Source organism: Synchiropus splendidus, chromosome 18, assembly GCF_027744825.2.
Source record: "Synchiropus splendidus isolate RoL2022-P1 chromosome 18, RoL_Sspl_1.0, whole genome shotgun sequence".
NCBI classification, from domain to species: domain Eukaryota; kingdom Metazoa; phylum Chordata; class Actinopteri; order Syngnathiformes; family Callionymidae; genus Synchiropus; species Synchiropus splendidus.
In genome coordinates this window covers 5,301,306-5,323,030 of record NC_071351.1, presented here as the reverse complement: position 1 = coordinate 5,323,030, position 21,725 = coordinate 5,301,306, and the positions used below count along the sequence as shown (strand labels likewise).

The 21,725-nt window shown below is 44.4% G+C and overlaps 1 protein-coding gene across 1 annotated transcript; it reads left to right on the top strand.

Moving 5' to 3' along the window:
* The first annotated feature begins 353 nt into the window (after positions 1–353).
* On the top strand, positions 354–21,339 carry ntsr1 (neurotensin receptor 1 (high affinity)). Its single transcript, XM_053849597.1, has 4 exons — positions 354–1,043; positions 14,098–14,299; positions 18,166–18,250; positions 19,656–21,339. The coding sequence occupies exons 1-4, from the start codon at positions 399–401 to the stop codon at positions 19,909–19,911; spliced, it is 1,188 nt and encodes a 395-aa protein (XP_053705572.1). The 5' UTR covers positions 354–398; the 3' UTR covers positions 19,912–21,339.
* Positions 21,340–21,725: the final 386 nt, after the last annotated feature.

Genomic DNA, 21,725 nt, shown 5'->3' with positions numbered 1-21,725 from the left:
TTCAATCGGCCTGATCTGTGTCGCTTCATTAACCGGTGAGCAACTGCTCGATCTTCCACTGTGTCTGCGTTTGAGACACAGATTTAGGAGAGAATGGAAAATTAAAGGAAGTGATTTTTGAATGGCAGGTTGCTCAACGTGGAGTGTGCTTAACTTAGTAAAAAAAAAAAGTGTTTCGGAGTTATGGCTGGCTTTGACGTCACCGCTCTGTGTTAAGGATGAATGGACCGGAGCTGCGCGCGGTGAAGGGCAGCGCGTCACCAGCGGCAGGAGCGAACCCGCCTCCTCCGTGTCAGATATAAACGCTCCTCTCCCCCGACTTACGCGCAGAGTTCAATCACTGCCCACGCAGTTCCACCGGTCCCCTTTCCCTCCATGTTTCCAATCACAAACCAGCGATGGATTTAAACTTGACGCTCCCCGGGCGCGACTCTGTGGCGCAGGGAACCTTTGGGAATCGCTCCTTCTACAACAGCACGCCCGCCACCGAGTTGGATGAGGAAGACTTGGAGGTCAACACGGATGTTTACTCCAAAGTGATAGTGACTGTCATCTACGCGAGTCTGTTCGCTCTGGGGTTCCTCGGGAACTCCATCACTCTCTACACGCTGCTGACCAAGAAGACGCTGCAGAACCTGCAGAGCACCGTCCACTACCACCTGGCCAGCCTCGCCGTGTCCGACCTGCTGATCCTCGTCCTGTCCATGCCCATCGAGCTCTACAACTTCATCTGGTTCCACCACCCGTGGGTGTTCGGGGACGCGGTGTGCCGGGGTTACTACTTCCTCCGGGACAGCTGCTCCTACGCCACCGCGCTCAACATCGCCAGCCTGAGCGTGGAGCGCTACATGGCCATTTGCCACCCGTTTAAAGCCAAAAGCATCATGTCCCGCAGCCGCACCAAGAAGCTCATCAGCGCCATGTGGCTGGCGTCCTTCGCCCTGGCCACGCCGATGCTCTTCACCATGGGTCAGGTGACGCGCAGAGGGGAGAGCATCTGCACCGCCACCGTGTCTCAGGTCACCATGAAGACGGTGCTGCAGGTGGGTGCTCTTCAAGTACAGTGCACAACAATAACTACTTTGCCAAAGGCAGTGCAGTTACTCTCACCTTATTGAGGTGATCGCATACTGGAGCGCGATTTTACGCGCTCTCGCTCTCCGTGCGTAAAATCCCTGTCCCCTTTTCACTTCATGATTAGACACTTGGTCCTAATTATTAACACAAAACTTCCTCACTATTGTTGTCAAGTGCGATTACATTAGTGTAGAAGTTCATTTTGGGCTCCGGGAGTTGGGTTGGTAGGGAGTATGTTGTGTGTGACCGCGCTGGTTTTGTGGCGTGGTAGGTTAACTGTAGCTGAGACCGAGGGCATGAATAAACCTGTCATCTTGCTGCACCGACGAGCTTCAGCATCACTGACTGCGGTCCCCATAACATGTCACTATATGCTCAAAAGTGTCTTAACACCAAGGTGCACCCGTTTATTTACTTTGTACTTATTGATTTGCATCATCACAGGTATGTTTTTTTTTATATTAATTTCTGTGTTCATGAAAGTGAAAGCTCACATCATATCATCACTCATAGTTAACTGACACACAACAAAATTCAACATTTTTTTTTCCCCATCCAAAAACTAAAGTAGTGAGACAGTTCCTTGAGCCTTAGGTCTCATACACAAAACATGTCTTGTTTTTTTTTGATGAAAGTGCCAGTCAGTGAAGACACTATTTTAAAAAACGTGTACTATTAATATTGGATGCTTTTGGAGCAGCTGTATATTTATAATCCAAATACTTGCTACAATCCAACGGTGGATGTGTCGAGAGTGTGAGACAGTGTGAGGAAGTCCAGCTGGATGTCTCCTTTCTCACAAATTGGAATCAAACTTAGTGAAAAAAGAATGGTTTGGACCTGCATGGTCCTGCTGCTGCCTGCAGGTTGTTTGTGCAGGAAGGTTTCTTGGATCTCTCAGGGATGGAGCTTCTTGGCCCCCATGGCGGGTAAAAGACAGTGATTATCCTGGGCATGCGATTCTCTCATTTGAATGTCAAAACATTAGCGAGGCCGTCTGCTCTCTGTTCTGCCTGACACACGCTGGAGTGCTCCAAGTTACCGCTCTCTTTATATCATTGCAACTCAACAGAGGGAGGGAGGTTGAGATGTTGTGCCGAGGCTGTTGTTCATCTGATTCAAAAATAGATTGGATATCAGCTCATTGGTATTAATAGGTAAATGTGTTCATCTGCTCTAACACCTTCTTCTTCTGCAGCTGTTTCTCCAACTTCTCTATCTCAGCTCGTCACTTGAGTGAGTCAGAAATGGCTGAGGTGCTTGAGTGTGTTGGTCAGGGATCAGAAGTCATGCTGCTCCCTGTTCCTAAACACTCTGGCTGTTTTGACAACAGGCAGGTAATGGACCGGGTCAGGCGGAGAATTCCTAATGCTGCACATCAGAAATGACTGAACTGAGCTGTAGGTTTAAAGTGTCGCGTAAAGACAAACTAGAGAGTCGATGGTCAACAGCTAACCCTGGACGTTTGGGTTCAAACAATCCAAGCAAGTGGTCAAAGTCTGTAAACAAGTATCATATTTAGCAACTTGAGCGAACCATAATAGGGTGAAGTGAAGCATTTTGATTCAACGTGTTGATACCTTGGGTTGACTCCTGCCTGCAGGAGAAAGACATCATCATCTAACAATGGATCATGGGGGTGTTTAATGTGTGATGGGGGTTAATACCGAGATGTATTTTTGAAAACTGTGTTGAGGCCAGTGATGAATAATGAGTCTTTATCTTCAGGGAGTGGTATGGAAACTCTGCATGCTGACGACTGAAGTGAGTTTGTGAGCTCACCAGTGGGCTTGTTTGTTGTTGCCCTGCTGCTGAGTGGTCTCCAGCTGTGGAGGAGTCTCAGCTCGGCCTTGACAAGGTCGGGATGTGTGTGCAGCAGGGTACAATTCAAAAAAGTGCCAAGCACAATTTCACTCGGCGAGGAATTCGTGTAATAAAAAATGTCATTATTCCTGCCGACGGATCCAAAGTCACACTCCTGTGCTTTTATTTCTCCTCCAATGTGAACAACATTATTCTGACTTCAACCTGAACTTTTCAAGCGGCAGAATATTCCCTGAAGTTTGTTTGGAAATCATGCAAGGTTCCAACCTGTTTGAGAAGAGCAAAGCAGCATTTTGTTCCTTTCATTTGGCCATCTGTCTGTCCTTTTAAATTCAGCAAAGAGGTTTTACGGTGCAGCCTCTGTTGGCTACAGATTATTCTCATGCTTCACAGTTTGTCCTCTGCACCATTCTCTACGCCATCTCACAGTTGTTGCATAAATGCCAGTCCAATTTTGCTTAGCAAGCCTTGCATTGTGTTGTTACTGGTGTGGCAGTGGGCACTGTCTTTGTCCCACTAGAAGGGACACCTCTGGGTTCTCCATCGCTCCACCTGGAGAAGGGCCCAGAAGCGGGTGTCTATCACAACACAAGACCGATCATTGGGGGTGAGGGGTTCCGTGGCATTTAACTGACTGTCATAACTGCTAAGCTAAGGTGACCCAAGAGCAGATGACTCCAAACTCAGAGGACTCGGATGAGCGAGAGTTCTGTTAGCAGACTATTTATTACAATGAACAAGTAAACAATACACAGACAATAATGTAAACTGAGGGCGACGACACCAAAGTGGAGCGCGGAGGACAACACACGAAGGGAGAGGGAAAAACCTAAAACAGGCATGAGATACACAGCGCTGCAAACAGGGACAACAGAAAACGATGCACTCAGATATAACTCTGACGAGGCTAATAAAAAACGAAACACGCTCGGTAGAGGTGAAAACAAAACAGGGTCACAAGCGAACGGAGCAATCGAGAGAGAACATACCATGAGAAGAAAAGACGATCATCTGGCAGCACATGCTGGTTCTCCAGGTGTATAAATCTCTGCAGAGGCAACCAGTGGAATGAGAACCAGCTGCGCTGCCATGAAGCTGGAGGGGGTGAGAAAGCAAACAGGAAAACATGAACCAGAACACAGGAAATGACAAAGTAAAAGCACGAACCATGACAGACTGAATAGTAAACTGAGTAGATGCCATTTCTCTTTAGCGCATCTTTACCAGGGAAAACAAAGCTGCCATTCGATCAGAGATTCTCTTAGCAAGTAGATGTAATCCCACCTTGGGTTTTGCTGCAACCCTGGACGTAATTTGGTTGTTGAAGCCAGGATGAGGGAATATTCAACTCGATTTTGGTAGCAGCACAGCACGTCCCAATAATAGTCCCAGCTTTATATCAATGAAAGAAGCATTGATCAGGGACAAGCTGCCTGTGGAGAAATATCAAAATGGACAGCAGAAAACTAGATGTTCCCCAGCGTTTCAATCTCTTCAGGATCATCCGCTGAATTCCATCGTTATGATCCAACAAGCTTCACGCTCCTCCCTGGAATCTTGCACAAGGGTTTGAATGCACCTGATGCTATTTATCACTGAAGGATGTTATTTGTCCTCGAGGCACCGTCATTCAAAGAAAATGTCTCGTTGAAGCGCACATCAGAAGAAACACTTTTCATGAGATTCAAAGCGAAATTCTTGTTGGTGACCAAAGCGTCTTTCCAAAGCTTCGTATGAGCCTGTCACACGTTGAGACAGGTGATTTTCACATGCACCTTTTGTCTCATCCTGTAATGCTGCCTGTGAAAACTCGCAGGCTTACAGAAGGACCGCTTGATGAAGAAGGTGTTTGGCGTTGTAATTACACATAGATCAATAGTCCTGAATGTGCTATTGACATGTTGATATTGAGTCTTCCATAGGAGGCTGCTCACCAGAAGAAAGAGTGGGGAACTTCGAAATGTTTTCAGAACTCAGTGCCATTCGTTCAGGGTTCATCTTCTTCATCCATTCATGGAATAATCAGACTATCTGAAGCTTAATGAAAACAGTCTATCAGCTCTGACTGCTAGAGGACAGAGTCATTTCAATATAACTGTCATGACTGCTGATCTAAGGTTGACCCAAGAGCAGATCATTCTGAACTCACCGAGGACTCGGACAAGCGAGGTTAACAGTTTACCAAGTTTAATTCAAATAACACAAATAATACACAAACAATAAGGAGAACAGAAGTCAACGACACCAGAGGAGGACAACACACGAAGGAGAGAGAACATACCATGAGAACAAAAGTCATCTGGCAGCACATGCTGGTTCTCCAGGTGTATAAATCTCTGCAGAGGCAACCAGTGGAATGAGAACCAGCTGCGCTGCCATGAAGCTGGAGGGGGTGAGAAAGCAAACAGGAAAACATGAACCAGAACAGAGGAAGTGACACAGTAAAAGCACAAACCATGACAATAACAGTTTTAAGACGCACTGCGAGTGGTATCACTGGTGCATATTTTGACGTTGATACTTTACTTTTAAGTACTGAAACTGGACGGATCCAATGAAATGTACTGATCAAGATTTGGGGTTATCCTTTAGAAGCTAGCCCAGCAGTATTGGGCACCAGATCCAAAAGCATTTTGGCCCTGTTGGGGCTTTCACACGACGACAAATCTGTTTGACTTGTGAACGCAAACAAACAAAACTATGGACCCAAGTCCATTGCGGCTTTATTTTATCGTTTTCTCAATTCAAAATAGAGGAAATGACGAGTTGTTAGGAATACTTTTTTATTTATTCATTTATTTGTTTTTGCTCTCAACATTAAGAATTTATGTTTTTTCGTCGTTGGTGCTGCACAAACTTGTTGAATAAATGAGAATAATACTGAAACCTTCAACGAAACCTGATTCATACAATGTTTGAACCGGATTTTTGGAGCTAAAGAACTTAAGCAGTGCTGCCTCCTCGCTCACTATTATAAGTTTGTTGTGTGTGTCTCAGCGCTCCTGTTTTGCGGCAGTGATGCCTGTTTTCTGTCCGAGTGAACACTTACTCAGTGGTGCTTACTAAACTATCTATACAGCTTCCTACAGTGTGAGAGCGAAAAGTGACTTCTGTTGTGTTTTGTTGCTGCTTCTGGAAACGAACCACATTATCCAGGTCCTCAGCTACGTCATCAGAGCATGCCTCGGTGCACGCTTTATAAAATGACTTCCCGGATTACTCTCATCATTACACTCATCCAAGTCTTGACACAGTGGACACGTCACCAGGGACCTTCCAGCCGCCGTTGTTGATTTGTTGTGCTGCCATTTAGCGATTTAGTTGAGCGTGTGCTGGGACTGAAGCCCCTGTACTGAAACGGTCTGGTCCAACTGTATGCACTATTACACCCCGACTATCTGCAAGAAAAAAAGTGAGGATCGAAAAAATGGTGAGGCAGAGATGTGAGTGTGGAGGTGAAGTGGACTAGGTGCGGAAGCTACCTGTGAGACTGATGTCAGAGTCTGGTCTGATGGATCAGTGGCAGTTGTCTCTCTGCTGTTAAGCAAGTTGATGCCTATCATAAGTTAGTCATTTCAGCTTTAAGACTTGAACAGAGAGGTAAAATCCATGAGGCTTAATGAAGTGTCCAGGAGCTGATTCAGTCTGGTTTTCATGCTCAGTAATTTGCCAGACATTAAACGCTCCACGTTTCAACCTGCTGTTTGGAATCCTCATGAGGAGCGTTCCATGATCTTCTCTATCTAGTCAAAATGAACTGTGGCCCGGAAGTCCCCTCTGAAAAATCCCAGATCTGATGTTCAAGGAGGCTCTCAGCAGCACGGTCGCCTTGTTTGGCGTGGTTCTTCAGAAGAACCAATCCAGGCCTGCTGGGAGTCTGTGTTCTCTCAGACACAGGAATTTCAGGGCTTAAGGGGACGATTACGTAAAGTCTTACTTCACGTGTTCGAGGCTATTGTCAGAAGTCAGATGGCGACGGGTGAAACTCTATATGTTCACCAATAGTGGATTTGGTGGCAGATTAATGTATATAGCTGAAAGTTCACTGAGGAAATGGGAGGGATCCTCAAGACGTTTTTCACCCTCTCCATCACTTCCTCCACCGTGTGGAGACAAGCTTCTTCACATGCTTGTTTAAGAGGTGGCCCCTTCCCCTGCCTGCGCACACCCCACACAAGAGTGTGCTGGTGACTGGAGAGCGCTACAAAGGCTGGAGCTCTTTGCTGCTTACGTCAAAGGACATCAGTCAGAACAGCAGTCTGGACTGTGTCGTCTAATAGCAGGTGATATGAGATATGAGATTATCTCCTGCTCCTCTGTGATGGTGATCGCTTGTATATTTGAAAGTCCGTCACCAGTTCTTTAGTCGAGTATTGTATCGATTTACCACTCCACGTCAGTGCACATTATCAATGTCTTCTTACCTGGAATCTGGAGTGAAGATGGACCTTTTATAGCCAGAAAGATGGGATTGTTTCTTTGGAAAAAAACAGAAAAGAGATTCGACAGAACCGCAGAAAAATAAAGGATAAGAACTCATGTCTGGTTCACAGGAGATGTGTATCTGTGTGATCAGGAGGAACTGTGTTTCTCTTTACAAAACACATGACAGCTCTGCATAAAGGGCTCCTAAAATGGTGAAAAAAAAACACTTCTTGGATTCAATGTTTGGGCTTTTTATGGCGTCTCTACTCTCCAAAGAGGTGTTAAAGACCTGCAGGCCATCACACAAGTGTTTTTTGCGATGGAAGTGACAGAGGTGTTTATATCTGCGACAGATTCTAACATTAAAACACCTCGTGACACACTCGTCTGAGCAGAAACGTTTCGTCCAAACAGCGTCAGGTGATGTAAATGTTTTGACCGCTCACAGCCGAAAGTGAGACAAATGAGATTTTAAACATTTGGCCTGATGAGAGGAGGCGGTTTTTAGCAGGGCCTTTGTAATATTTAGCCAAATAGTTTCACCCTTTCTGTGGTCAACTGGCCTAAATGAGGTACACTGTCTTTTTAAGCAATGGAGTGATAATATTTTGTTGACAGTTTAATCTATCTATCTATCTAACTATCCATCTATCTATCTATCTATCTATCTGTCTGCCTGTCTGTCTGTCTGTCTGTCTGTCTGTCTGTCCGTCCGTCTATCTATCTATCTGTCTGTCTGTCAGTCTGTCTGTCTGTCTGTCTGTCTGTCCGTCCGTCTATCTATCTATCCATCTATCCATCTGTCCATCTATCTATCTATCTACTCGAAGTAGTTCATACATCTAAGGCAGAATAAGAGTCCATACTTTTGTGAAGGGACAAAAGCAAACACAAGTTCAGGCGCTCAGACTCCATTTGAATTCCTTCCGTCTCCTTCCTCACGTGCACATCTGTCTTCATGTCAGACCTGCCGCCCGACGCCATGAAGGAAACCCATTTGTCGACTGTTTTTTTTTTTTTTCCCACTAAATGTTTTGCTTTCATTTCTTGTCATTAGTCATGGCTCTTATCTCCCGTTCTCTCACACTGAGTGCAGCTCGCTGGACTTTGATAGTGAAGGGGAGACGACGGCAGGACTGCTGAGGACGCTGTCATGGAGAAAACAAAGCTTCTGTGATGACAGTTTGAGGAAGATATTGTCTTTCTCGGGTCAACAAGAAGCACTTATATAATCAGTACTGTCAACCATAAGAGGGTTTGACGCCTTCACTGCTATGCTTCAAACTTGGTTGCCAGTCAGGGTTCTCTCTTAAGAGTCTTAAATCATAGATGTTATTTCATTGATTTCATTTTATGCTGTTTTTATAAAGTCAAGTTCAACCAGATTCTTGGTGCAGGTGTGCACTGTCTCAGTGCCTTTCAAGGAAATATATCCATTGGTTTGATGGTGACTTTCATTGCCTGTTGTCTCAGCCTTTTATTTAGTCTTTATTTATTTATTTTGTCTTCTATTACTGGCACAAGCAAGGACTCTGTTGCAATATGTGATTTATTTTCTGAAACAAAAATACGTATCTAATAAAAGTAAGTAACTAAATAAAAGTAAGACTATTTCTATAAACACACTACATTTGTGTGGATGAATAAGGAGATATCAAGTTGTGGTTTATTCTCTTTCTTATATATTATACCTACTAGACTCCTCACACAACCCCCCGGTAACATTCAATTTCTTTGAATAATGAATGCAAATCTTATTACTCCTCACACTTCAACACGCTTACCTTCACATGAATGTCAGAATGACGTTTCTAAGCGACGGCCTTGTGAGCCTCGTCGTCGTCAAATGAAAAGTGAGAGTCGATGTCATTTGAGTCTACTGAACCTTCACTCTCTGGATAACTTTCCCTTCCTCAGGCCCTCGCCTCGTGTCTATTCACGAATGGAAGTGTTCGTTACACTTCGTATGAGTCTCTGTGTGGAGTTGAAGTCCATAAAAAAGGTTTATTGAAGAATAGTCAGAGGAATTCAAGTGTCACCATCTATCGAACTACAATCGGAAGGAAGAAATACCGGGTTTTCATTCTGTGCGTGCAAAAAAGATCTATAGAATTTCGTTTCTATGTGCCACTATAAAATACATGGTGTTTCTGACAAGGTTCTCCTATGTGGGTGAAACGCCACCACCGCCATCTTGTGACATAGAGGAGGTACCAAACACATGGACACTCCTGGAACACACCAAGCAATTCTTAGTTTTTCATTTCCAATGCAAAGTGGCAATATAAGACTCTGCCTTTGATAGAAACCCTGTCATCCAGGTGACAGATGCTCTTTGGCATCTATCACTCCTGACGCCCCACTGCTGAGATTTATACCTGGAAGTGCCCATTTGTAGGCCCCATGGCGGCCCCAGGAAAGATTGCAGTGCTCAGATGGACTCAAGGCGCAACCTGACTGAGACCAGATTAGGAGCTGCTTTACAGCCATGCTCTTGCCTGTTGCTCTCCAAGTCTTGTCTTTACATCTGCGTGGCTGCAGGGATTTGTCTCAGATGTGAGAAATATGGGTGACTCAGATGAGGTGCCCACACCTGGTCGTTGTTCCACGGATTAAAGGTGGAGAAGAGAAGATGAGTGAGTCACTTGATGACCAGCAACAGTCGGAGTTGAACACCACATCTTCATCATCATCATCATCATCATCATCATCATCACATCCCAGTGCTGGTTATTTCTCAACTCTCAGCCATTTACTTCGTCCTCCATTATCTGGTTCAAGAATGAATAACGCAAACGCAGCTGATTTCAGCCTCATGTGCGATGTAATTGAACGGACTACGGGGCCCTGCCGAAGATTGGTGGCGAACATTAGCTCGCCGTCTGGTGCTGCATCATTGCCTGGCATTAAATCAGAAAAAAGAAACAGGTTTGCCCTCCCCACTCAGTGAATTATTGATTAAAGCAAATAGTTTTTTTTTCCTTAATCTGCTCTGCTAGCTGAGTGTACTTGTACATTTCATTTTGCAGCATGAAGGTACTCCCTGTTGACGCCTGTTCCACGAATAAAAGTGTGCTTCGCATTTGAATGGATTCATTTATTGATAATTTGTTTCAAATAAGCAGCTTTTGAAATTGCAATATAAAATAACAGAATAAATCCATGGACAACAATGAAAACTAGCGGGGAGACAGGTGTTGAGAATGATTCAAATGTGACACAAACATTTATATTTATACACTTAGGTGATATGCAAAAGTTAAGACAACTGAAGTGCATAACTACACACTTAACCCACCATTATTGCCCTCAATTGAATTTATTCAGTATCATTTAATCCTTTTTTTAAGTATTTGAAATATCATTGAGCGCAATGAGCTCAATGAGGCAGCAGGGGGCAGTTGTGTTACAGACTTTTATGACTCAAAGACAGGGAGCTTAAGCTGCAAGTGATGAATCTTCAAACACCACCAAAAATAAGAAAAACTAGAAAAAGGGAAGAGGTTTCGCTTAAATGAAATGAGATGCTGAAATGCCTTCTTTTTTTCTTCGAGAGCTTTCTAAGATTTGATTGACACTGACACAGGCCTCAATTGCCTCTGAGGTCTGCGACAATGAGGGTCTTGTTCCAAGAGGAGTCTGACACTTAGGCATGTTGGTTTTTATTCAAAGGGAATTGGTCAGGATCTGAGCTCAGATATGCTTTATTTTGTTCCTTTAACGGCTTTATCTGGTGCCTAATTCGAAGCCCACAAGACAATGTGGGATGAAGACAGTTCACAGACAGCCCACAGGTGGCCGAGGTTGCCAGGTGACTGGTTCACGATAGCGCACCGTGCCAGATTACTCACGAGCCGACAGCTGTACTTTGTGTGAAATGAAACGGAGGCCGACTTGTCGGAGGATGGCTGAGATGAGTGAGGCTGAGTTTCACCTCTCTGTTCCATTCATACGAGGCTGTGTTCTCTGAAAATGCTTGAACTACCAGGAAGCTTGGGAGGAGACAAAATGATACGTCATATGTGTCACGACTTTAACATTACATTTGGGCAGTGGTGTTTAATAATACAGGTAATTTGACTCCAAAACAAGTTTTTGTCGTGCAAACAAACGTTTAAATCCTGCAAGCATCACCTGATTTACACCCCAACTTGATCATCCCAAACTATGCATTCATATTCACAGCCTCTGTGTGCACAAGACTAAATTCCAGTTTGTTGTTTTTAAAAGTCATTTTATCAGACAGTCTTCTGCATCAATGTGATTGGGTGCAAATTGCGTTCATGTCGGAGTCTTGACTGACTGCTCCGTTCTTATCTGTAATTTCAGCCTCAGCAGTTGCCTCGGCGTCGACGGCTGACTCACGGAGATATTGTCGGCAAAGGCCGCAAACAAATGACTTTATTTATGGTTGATGGTTAAATCTTTAGACGGCTGTTGTCACTGTCTCGACACCCTCACTCATCTTTAATGTAGTAAGCCGCTGACATGCCAGGATGTCCCTACTGTGGGACAAATAAAGGATGTCGAGCATCAACAGGTGGGCATTTATTTAGTCCACAAAGGTGAGCAGTACGTGAATTCATTGAAAAACAGACATTGAAAGACCAGAGGCAGGAAGATGCTGAGCTTGAGGCCATCCAGCAGAGGAGAAATTAAAAGTGAGCGTTCATAGATAAAAGACAGGTCTTCTGTTATTGATTTAAAGAGACCCTCCAGAGAAGCGTGCCGGAGACAGATTGGACGACCAGCAAGGACAAAGACTGGAAAGAAAGGTGAAGATGCTGTGACGTGCTTGTTCTCTCAGGTGCTCCGCTTCTTCTCCTGTGTTCCACTGATCTGTTGTAGAAGTAATTCAAGCCCTGAGCAATGGCTGCACTCAAGAGCCATCGTTCAAGTTAGATAGAAATATGAATGATATTTTTGATGTGGCATAGATATATGTGCTGTGTAGCTCCACTAAGAATGAAAGATTTAAGTTCATTAAAAATTTCTCTCTGAGTTTGAAGAGTGAAGAATAAAAGCTGTCCATCAAAGATCGGCAAGTGGGTCCCTAAGATTGATCCTTGAGGAACTCCACCTTCAGGTCCATGGCTCGGTGATAAGGTGTTAAGGTTTATCCCGCCCCTTCTTACAATCCTCACATTTGTAATCGTCACTGGGTCAAGTGGGTTTGATGAAGTGCTCCGTCTCAAACTGGACTTTCCGACATTATTCATCCCTTGATGAGGCGGCTTAGGAGGACGTGGCATTCCTTGAGTGATGCGCTGCGGTTTGAGGAAGAAAAATAAAGAGGGACAATCTTGTGATCTGAACTAATAATGAATGTTGTGGCTGCCCTTTCACACTGGTTGTTATTGTGGTCGGGCTTGAGGAGGAGATTGGCTTAAAGTAAACACTGTGTTCGTGGAAGGTTTGGCGATCCAGTCACAAAAATAAATCACAAATAAAAGCTTACTTTCAACCTTCACCCTCATTCCCAAATGGCCTGACAGGTATCTCTATCTATATGTACAGTATATAGGTGGATACAGGTTGTGTCCAGGTCAATAGGATGTCGCTGTGGTCTGCAGTTATTTATTCTGTTGGAAGTGCTGTGTGCAATAATATGTGTCACTCTCTTCTCCCTCCAGTGATTCATGTCTAAGTCTCAATTTCCTTGCACCAATTACATGTCCCACGTCGACTGGAACTTTGGCTGCCGTTCAACATTTTTTTTAATTTGTTTTTTTTCAGCTTTTTTGTCACGGTTCTGACACAGAAGTCTGCCTTGCTCCCGCCTTCCGCCTTTAATCCGTCATCACTGTCTCTGAGGCATTGGGGGGTGCCCAGAAGTCAGCCAGCCTCTTCATTAAAACCATTAACATTTTTCATCTGTGATTATCCCCTGGGAAAACAGCTCCTCCCTGGGTGTGTGTGTGTGTGTGTGTGTGTGTGCGCAGACAGAGTGCTGTAGGAGCCGCTGATTAAATAAATATCTATACAAACCAACGGACATTTTGAGAGCATCTGTTATCGAGCTCCGCACAGTCGCTGGGCTGCAAGCATTTCTTTCTCCTCTCACTTTGTCAGAAGCCTTTTATCACCGCACGAGGAAACATACGATGCCCGCAAAACTGCACTCAGTTGGCTCCAAAGTGTTTCTTATAATGGTCCTTATTTACAGCTAAAGTTCAGGTGTGTTTTTGTGGGGAAATTTGATGGGATGAAAAGCGACTCCTGAATGTTTGGCCCCTTCACTTCTTCTTCGAGGACCTATGATCTTGAAAACACTTGGTGTTGGATGATTTTTCTAGAGGGTGACTTGAAAATGCGTCATTAAAATATATATATTTATTTATAGTTTACAAAGATTTTATTGATCTCATCCATGTGTTGCATGTAGATGCATTGGGCTTTAAACAGAAGCAGTCCAAGTCTTCCACGTCACATCCTCATGCCTCCAGTCACGTAAAAGATAGATGGAGTTTGAGGGTATGGTTGGCCACAGGATGGGGCACCTTTCGCTCTGAATTATTAATAATAATAATAATAATACAGCACTTTTCTTTCTTTACAAAGCAAAAATAAAACACAATGAAGGGCACAGACAGGCAGATAATGAATACTATGTGTCACCTCTAACATGCAACGCAGAAGGCTGTTGTCATCTTAGGAACCAAAAAGTCAGTGGAAGATGTTCGATACTTGATGCCTCAAGAGTGCGAATGCGTTGCTTAATGCGGTTCTCCGTTTTTAACTTGAATGTTCCGTGAAAACTGTCTCTCCCAGGTGAATGCGTTCCTCTCCTTTGTGGTGCCGATGGTGGCCATATCGGCTCTGAACGGCGTCATCGCCAACCAGCTCCTGCGAATGTTCCGCGAGGCCGAGCAGGAAAACCGCATCTGCATTGTGGGCGGGAACCCGACCATGCTGAACGTCACTGTGGAGCCAAACCGAGCTCAGTCACTTCGCCATGGTGTTCTCGTGCTGCGTAAGTCAGACTTCTTAAATGTCTTTTTTTTCGCCGCTGTCTGGTTCCGGAACAGTTTTCTTGTGAAAGTCTCACACCTTGAAATATGTGAAGTCTGGATGAGAAGCGCCGCAGCTGCAGTGTGGACAAAACACTGTTTAACAGGGACTTGGTTGTACTTCCTGTCGTCTGACTGTGAGTCATGCTAATAACACAAAAGGAAAGAAGTGATCATCGAGTTGGATCTGTTCAATGTTGTTGCCTATTTCTTTCAGAAGAAGATAACATTTCCATGACTGAGAAACATGCGGCATGTCTTCATTTCTCACCGGCCAGAAATAAAGTGCAACACAAACCACACAAACTGCTTCTGAAAGGAAGACATTATATGAGGAGTACAACTGCAGTCCGTACCCAAGATGGCAGGGGAGTGCAGCTAGGTGCCCATTATATTCCAATAAATCAACGGAGCAGCAGCGAGGAACGGCTTGTTATTACCAGACATCTCCTGAAAGGAAGTTATAGCGGAGGAGTCGCACAGAGTTTTTGACTTTTTCCAAGAAGATATGAAGTTTAATGGCACTGAAGATGTAGTAATGCAGTAATGGATGATGGTCACACTTTACTGGCGGCATTACAATCAGAAGTCAGGTCTCAGGTGCCACAGGAGGAAAAGCAATAATGTGCTGGAGAGAGGCTTGTAAACAGATACGGTGCCATAAAACTAACCGTTTGAACTTGATGGAAAGACCTTCGATAAGTAATGCTGCAGCTGCTGATGTCTTTGGCGCTGATTCCCACTTAATGCAATATGTTCTGGAGCAATTTGGATACCAAGGCGGCTCATGACTTGAGGGACATGAGGGAATGCTTCTGTTGCCCAGATGCTCAAATATTTTTTGAGCTTTGTCTATCACCAAGAAACCTTTTTTTCCTTCATGGCCTCACCACTGAATACTCACACTACTTACCTTTCATGCAGTATTAGTTTGACTCATTGTTCAGCGTTTTCTTCCTGGTGACTTGCCTCTACTTCACCAAGGTTGACGGTTGTCTTCAATACTCACATTGAAAAGACCTAAAAGCAAACAGCCACCATTAGATAAGACGTTTTCACAGTCAGTTCTTTCATTAAACGGAGTGCTTCCGCAGATATTACCACTAATGCCATTCAAGATTGCTTCGACGTGGTCCACGAACGAGCGCATCTGGCTTTGGTTATAATCCCTCTGTTATCATGCTGCTCTTGACTGTCATTACCACAGTCATAGTAGCATGTGAAAATCATTTGGTTAGAGAGCATCCAAAACGTTTCCTTGCATTTTCCCTAACCTGACTTTTCCCCTCAGTTTGTGTTGAAACAAAAAACCCAAAATAAATGTTTTTGCTAGTGCTAAATGTGGCTAGCCTTCATTGTTAACTGCCTTTGGAATTTGTCTTTTTTACTTGCGATGTAGGTACTAAGAGCCTGATTCCAGCAGGCACTCATCGATTTTTGCTTCCTGTTTTCTATATTACATATTAAATCAGGTGTTATTGTGTGTACTAGCATGTGAAAATAATTTGGCTAGAGAGCATCCAAAAGGTTTCCTTGCAGGTACTTTTCTCTAACTGGACTTTTCCCCTCAGTTTGTGTTGTTGTTGAGTGACTTTGAAGTCTTTTTTTTATTTTTTAACCTGCAATGCAGATACTAAGAGTCTGATTCCAGCAGTTTCTTCTTGATCATTCTGAGCCCCGACTCTGGACCCTTCAATAAATCTCACTCCCTCACTTCGACACCCCCCGGTCTTTTAATCATCCCAATCAGACGCTGGGTGTTTGTGTGATGCCGACGGGCCTCTTGTTCACGGCTGCTAGCGTGATACCCAATTCATCATCCTTAGTCATTCTGTGTTCTGCTAGTTGATCATTCTGCTCCTCACTGTCGTCTGGGATTAATGGCTCTGAACACCAGCATGACTTGTAGGTTACTGACAATCTGGGCTGCACGAGACGATTGATACCAGCTCATCTTTGTTTGGTTCTAGAGATTGATTTTCAAGTAGCGTGCGGATGCTCAACAGACCAAGTATTTCATTAAAATGGCCCTGGTTTTTAATGTGAAACTAATTCTGGAAACAGCATCAGCCTGATCCATCAGGGCCACGGTCCAGTGGTGGCGTGTCAGCAAAGCCATGCAGCACCTCAATGAGATTGTTAGGGCTGTGGCAGAAGCAGAATTCTATTCATATTCTCTGACATCTCCTCAAGAAAATTTAATTTCTTATTAGTTTTTGCTCTCTGTTTTCTATATTACATATTAAATCAGGGGTTATTGTGTGTACTAGCATGTGAAAATAATTTGTTTAGAGAGCATCCAAAAGGTTTCCTCGCTGGTACTTTTCCCTGACTGCATCACTCTGGTCCAAAGTTAGAGGGCTGCTTTTATTGACCGGTGAACTGTGAGCGGGAGCCTGGAGATAAATGATCTGCATCCTGTTTGGTCCGTCCCCAGAATAGCAAGATCCGCTCATGATCGTCTTGAGACTGTGACAGCGACATCTACAGCAGTGGTAGGGTTAAGCTTTCTTAAGGTGGAGGACTTGTTCTGGCTGCTTTTTTTCTGACTCCATTTGAAGACTTGAGAGAACATAAACAGAGGAACAACCTTCAATATAACAGTTACTGCACTGGCATTACTCCAGCGGACCAGCTTAACTGCACTGACCTGTTTCTAAATTCACTTTGTGCTTTTGCATTGGTCTCAGTACAGAGCTTGAACGCACTGAATTCTGTTGGGAATAGACATGAAATACAATCAATAACCAAGGATGAATGACTCGTGAGACTTGTGAGTGTTCGCCGTCAACCATCGGCTTTTGTGGACTGATGAGTTTCTGTTTGTGCCCTCGGCGACGAAACAGCAACATCTGAAGAATTATTGCTGTGCCCCCAGAAATCACTTCAAATTCATTTTCAAGGCTGGAGGTGGAAGATGCTGGACCTCTAATCCTGACTTGGGGAAATCGACTGGATGAGTTGAGTATCAGAGACTGAGAGGCAGCCCCCAGTAAACTGATCTCAATGGCAGTTCTAGCACAGCAAAGGACGTATGGAGATAAAACCAACACGTTTTCACGCAACAAGCGTCACATATTGAGTAAATAAAGTCGGTATGTATGTGGAGTGAGAATTGATGCCGGACTGCTTGGCAGATGAACAAGTGGTAAAGACTCAGTGGCTCCCAGGTGGAGCTGTTAGTGGAGACTGTAGTGGTGGGTGGCACAGGGCATGAGCGATGCCGATCCACCGAGCCTTGAGGTTATCCAACACAGCATGATTGCCGGGACCATTTTGATAGTCCAATACATTCTCACCCTCTAGGCATCAAACAGTGACTCTTCTGAAGTCTTCTTGAAGTTTCTACTGGTGCCTACATGAGTAGTAGGGAGTGAGGGTTCGGGCTTACTCATGGTGAGTCCGACGCATGACTGTTTGAGGCCACACAAATGGGAATTCAGAGGAAAACAAGCACTACCCCGACCTCTGTCTTTCTTTTATATGAGGCACTGCATCAGGAAGCGCTGTGGAAGTGCTTCAATCTGAAGTCTGATACAGCGCCATGCAATGCACACGATTTCTGATGTACTACTTGAAGGCAGTGGCCATTCGATGCCTCAGGAGTGAGAATGTGTCAGACGGACAGATGTACTGCAACAATTTCAATGGTGACGCAGACACCTGGGAAAAACACACAAAAAGAAGAGGCGAGAAATGGACAGAAGGAAAATGGCGTACAAAGGAGGTGGAGTGAAATGCATTGACTGTTCCCTTTAGAATCCAGTATAAAAAAAACCCGGTGCAGTTCATATTTGTGCCAATATCTCATACCTTTGTCCCTGCTCAGGCGCTGTGGTCATCGCCTTTGTCGTCTGCTGGCTGCCCTACCACGCCCGCCGCCTCATGTTCTGCTACGTCTCCGACTGGTCCGAGTGAGTTCCCATCCCCTCTTTTCTCTCTTCACAAACACGCAGCACCCGCCCAGCGCGTGTGAAAGCTTTGTTTGACACAGTCGGCAGTATCCCCCGACTGACATGAACTGGCCGAACCCATCACATATAAGGTCATCCGCTTCTGACCAACAGGCTCAGGAGCGATACATCAAGCTGATTCGATTGACTTCATTTCACATTCCCATCCACCCTCATGCAACCTTTCTCCACTTCTGTCTCCTGTCTCCCAGGCCCCTATATAAAGTGTACGACTTGTGTAATTCAATCAGAGGCCTTTCCTGCAAATGAGTATTAATGTTAGGAATGCTGCTATCTTCTGAAGGATGGTCCTCTACCGCAGGAAAACCATTCTGCTCCTAAGAAAACATCATCATTCATTGTTTTAAGTCGTCGGAGAATGCAAAGCCCAAACATGTTTTCTTGACTGGGCCATGAGTCCAGATCCCACGGGAACATAGCACGACACGAGCTCATGCATTCCCACACCAAAGAGGTTTAAATTCTCACCGTATCTTGCTTCAGAAGCCAAACACTCAACACAACAGAGCAATTGATGCGTGTTGTCTTTGTTGGCAGAAGGGACTGCCACGCTACATATGACTTTTGTCTGTCCTCGTCTCAAATGTCCGCCGCTATGAAAGCGGTGGGTTGATGCTCTAGGTAGAGAAAGAGTGGATGGATGTCCTTGTGAGGATATTAGTGTTATGAGGTTTCCATCTAGTTGTCTGTGCCGAATGAGAAGTGGGCCAGAAAAGAGCACAAGTGTGTTGGTTTGACGTCTTGTCTTGGCACGCAGCCGAAGTCCAGTTGTGAGACTTGACCTCTGCTTTCTGTCCTCCCTCCATGACAATAACACCGAATCACCAGAGTGCATGTAATGAAAAGGTCACACTCAATTCATGCTGTGTTCCTTTCATTTCCGTGTAATGGCGCCACTGTATGCAGGCAGACACGCACATCATTGACTTCCTACACACATGACCGACCCTGGTCTCAGACCTCCCTCCCACAGATCAACACTATGGCTACCTGTAACTGAGTTCATGCCCTGGAGGTGCTGCAATATGCGGCGTATTGATGTGTTTACCCTTTACCAATAGATGTCATGCGGTTTGCGAGGCTCCTGTTGATGTGAGACACTTTGAGGCATATGTTCCCCACAGATCGCGACGCTTGTCTCTTGACTCATCTTCCATCTGAGGATGTTCAGTCGGCTGATGTTTTTTTCGGCAAATATGACAAAGCCATGTGTTGTCAAGGCATTGTTGACTTCCAGTGCTGAGATTCTTTACTGTTTCTGTATGTTTTTTGCATTTTAATGGGGTTGCATTTCAAGTCATGGCAGTTGTATAATAAAATACATGTGTGTGTGCTTCTGTTCCAGTGAGCTGTACGACTTCTACCACTACTTCTACATGCTGACCAACGTGCTGTTCTACGTCAGCTCGGCCATCAACCCCATCCTCTACAACCTGGTGTCGGCCACCTACCGGCAGATCTTCTTCTCCACCCTGCGCTACTTCTTCATGCCGTGCCGTCGCTCGCCACGGCGCCTCTCCCACCCGCTGACCCGCCACTCCATTAGCATATCCAGCAACCACACCGTCACCACCAACATCATCAAGGAGACAGCTTACTGAAGTGGGGACTCACGTCGGGAAAAGTGGAAAAGATAACACATGTCTGTGATTGTAAATCTCTGTGTTTCGTAAAGACTTTGTTTACCTCGCGAACAGCGTAAGCCACTGAAACCATTCACTATTCTGATTATAGGGAACAATACAGAAGTCACCTGACGCATCACCAACCAACGTTGTTCACCCAGAATCATCACACCAAAGTTAAGAAGTCTACACTAAAAGAACTCTGTGTGAAGAGCTGCCTTAAAATTGTAAGGGTTACCTGGGCGTAACCCCAGTTCTAAGAGTATGTAACCAAAAGTTTATAGAGGTCAGAGCACATATGACGTGGAACCGAAGTCAGCTTCATTGAGATACCTCATGCAACATGCTATGAAAGACTGACGTTCTAGTTGTAACGCTCATCTCAAACATCATATATTTTCATTAGATTTTTCTTGTCTTTGCTCATGTGCACCCAAAACAAATATAGTAACTTTATCATAGTTACTTCGTTGGTAGAATGTATAGGGAAATAAGTACATGGTTATCGATTCAGTCTCGATCTGTACCTGCTTTTATGGTGACTCTCGACAGTTAGATGGTCTGAGGTTTAACTCAAGTCACTGAGACACTCCTGAAGGTGGTGTGTGTCTATGGGAAGAGAAAACATTGAACACCAACCACTGAAAAAACTTCAGTTAGAGGGGATTGTAATTCCTTTCTCTTATCTCACCACACAGCCTCACTGTTGTGTTCAGGAACCCAGCAATTCAACACCGATGCTCACAATTCAATGTCTATTTTATTACGGAACAATACCAGAACTCATTTACCAGCCACATCTGACTGAATACGGCTGAGTTTGTTCATCTTTCAATGAGAAAATTAACTCCTTTAAAAGTTTCATTCTGAGTTGCACTGTCACAGAGGATTGTACACACCAAACCAAGCCGATCCAGACCACTCTGTGGAAACAGATCCTAAAGTGCTGGTGTCATTCGGCCACTTCAAGAAGTGAGGGACCGTGAGTGGGACCTCCAACAGTTCTCCTGAACCGTCCAGTCAATCCCAAGTCCGAAAAAAGACTTGAATGGTGATGTTGTGGTTTATATGTTCCACCGTTTGCTGCGTGGTTCATTCTCTGTGGAAACATTGTACAGCTCACCTTTCGCTATATTAGCTGGTGCACTTAAACGTTGCTAGGTCATAAACTGAACAACTTGTTACTGTATTTTTAATATTCTGGTGTCTGTCTCAGTTTGTGACCAAGATTGTTTACAGTGTTTTACGGTTTCAAAAACGTCATACTTTGCAGTTGAGTTATCAACTATTTAAATGTTTAAAAGTATCATGAATGTATTGTGTCCACTCCTATATTTTTAAATCAGAGATATTTCATATTTTGATCATAAATGTTATTTAACTGTACGTCGCATGTCCTGAATGTTGCCCTTTTTTTCGTAATAAAACAATATGAAGAGTGATTTTATTGATAAATGAACCTGATTCTTGAGTCCAACACATCTAGGTGATTCCCTGTGGTGACATTGGAGTGGGACTCACATGGAGCATTCCACTGTAACCCAGATTCAAAGCTGCATTTTGGGACACGCATTTAACTTTTGAATGAAGATCAGCAGATAACCTGCTGTCAATGTATTCAAAGTCAAAATACAACATAGCGTGTCTGACAGGAGGCTTTGGAGACGGAGAAGGATTCAGTTCAACCATGGTTCAATCCAAAACAAAAACCACAATAGGTGACTCAACAGGAGGCGAGGACAAAGCTTGGCCGATGACTTGGCTGGACCATGACTTGACTGGATGATGAC

What these genes read in the sequence shown, in the direction of transcription:
- ntsr1 (XM_053849597.1), top strand. Translation starts at nt 399, where the DNA reads ATGGATTTAAACTTGACGCTCCCCGGGCGCGACTCTGTGGCGCAGGGA. An exon ending in CCATGAAGACGGTGCTGCAG is followed by an intron (nt 1,044 to 14,097) that starts GTGGGTGCTCTT and finishes TGTCTCTCCCAG; the next exon opens with GTGAATGCGTTCCTCTCCTT. An exon ending in TACGTCTCCGACTGGTCCGA is followed by an intron (nt 18,251 to 19,655) that starts GTGAGTTCCCAT and finishes CTTCTGTTCCAG; the next exon opens with TGAGCTGTACGACTTCTACC.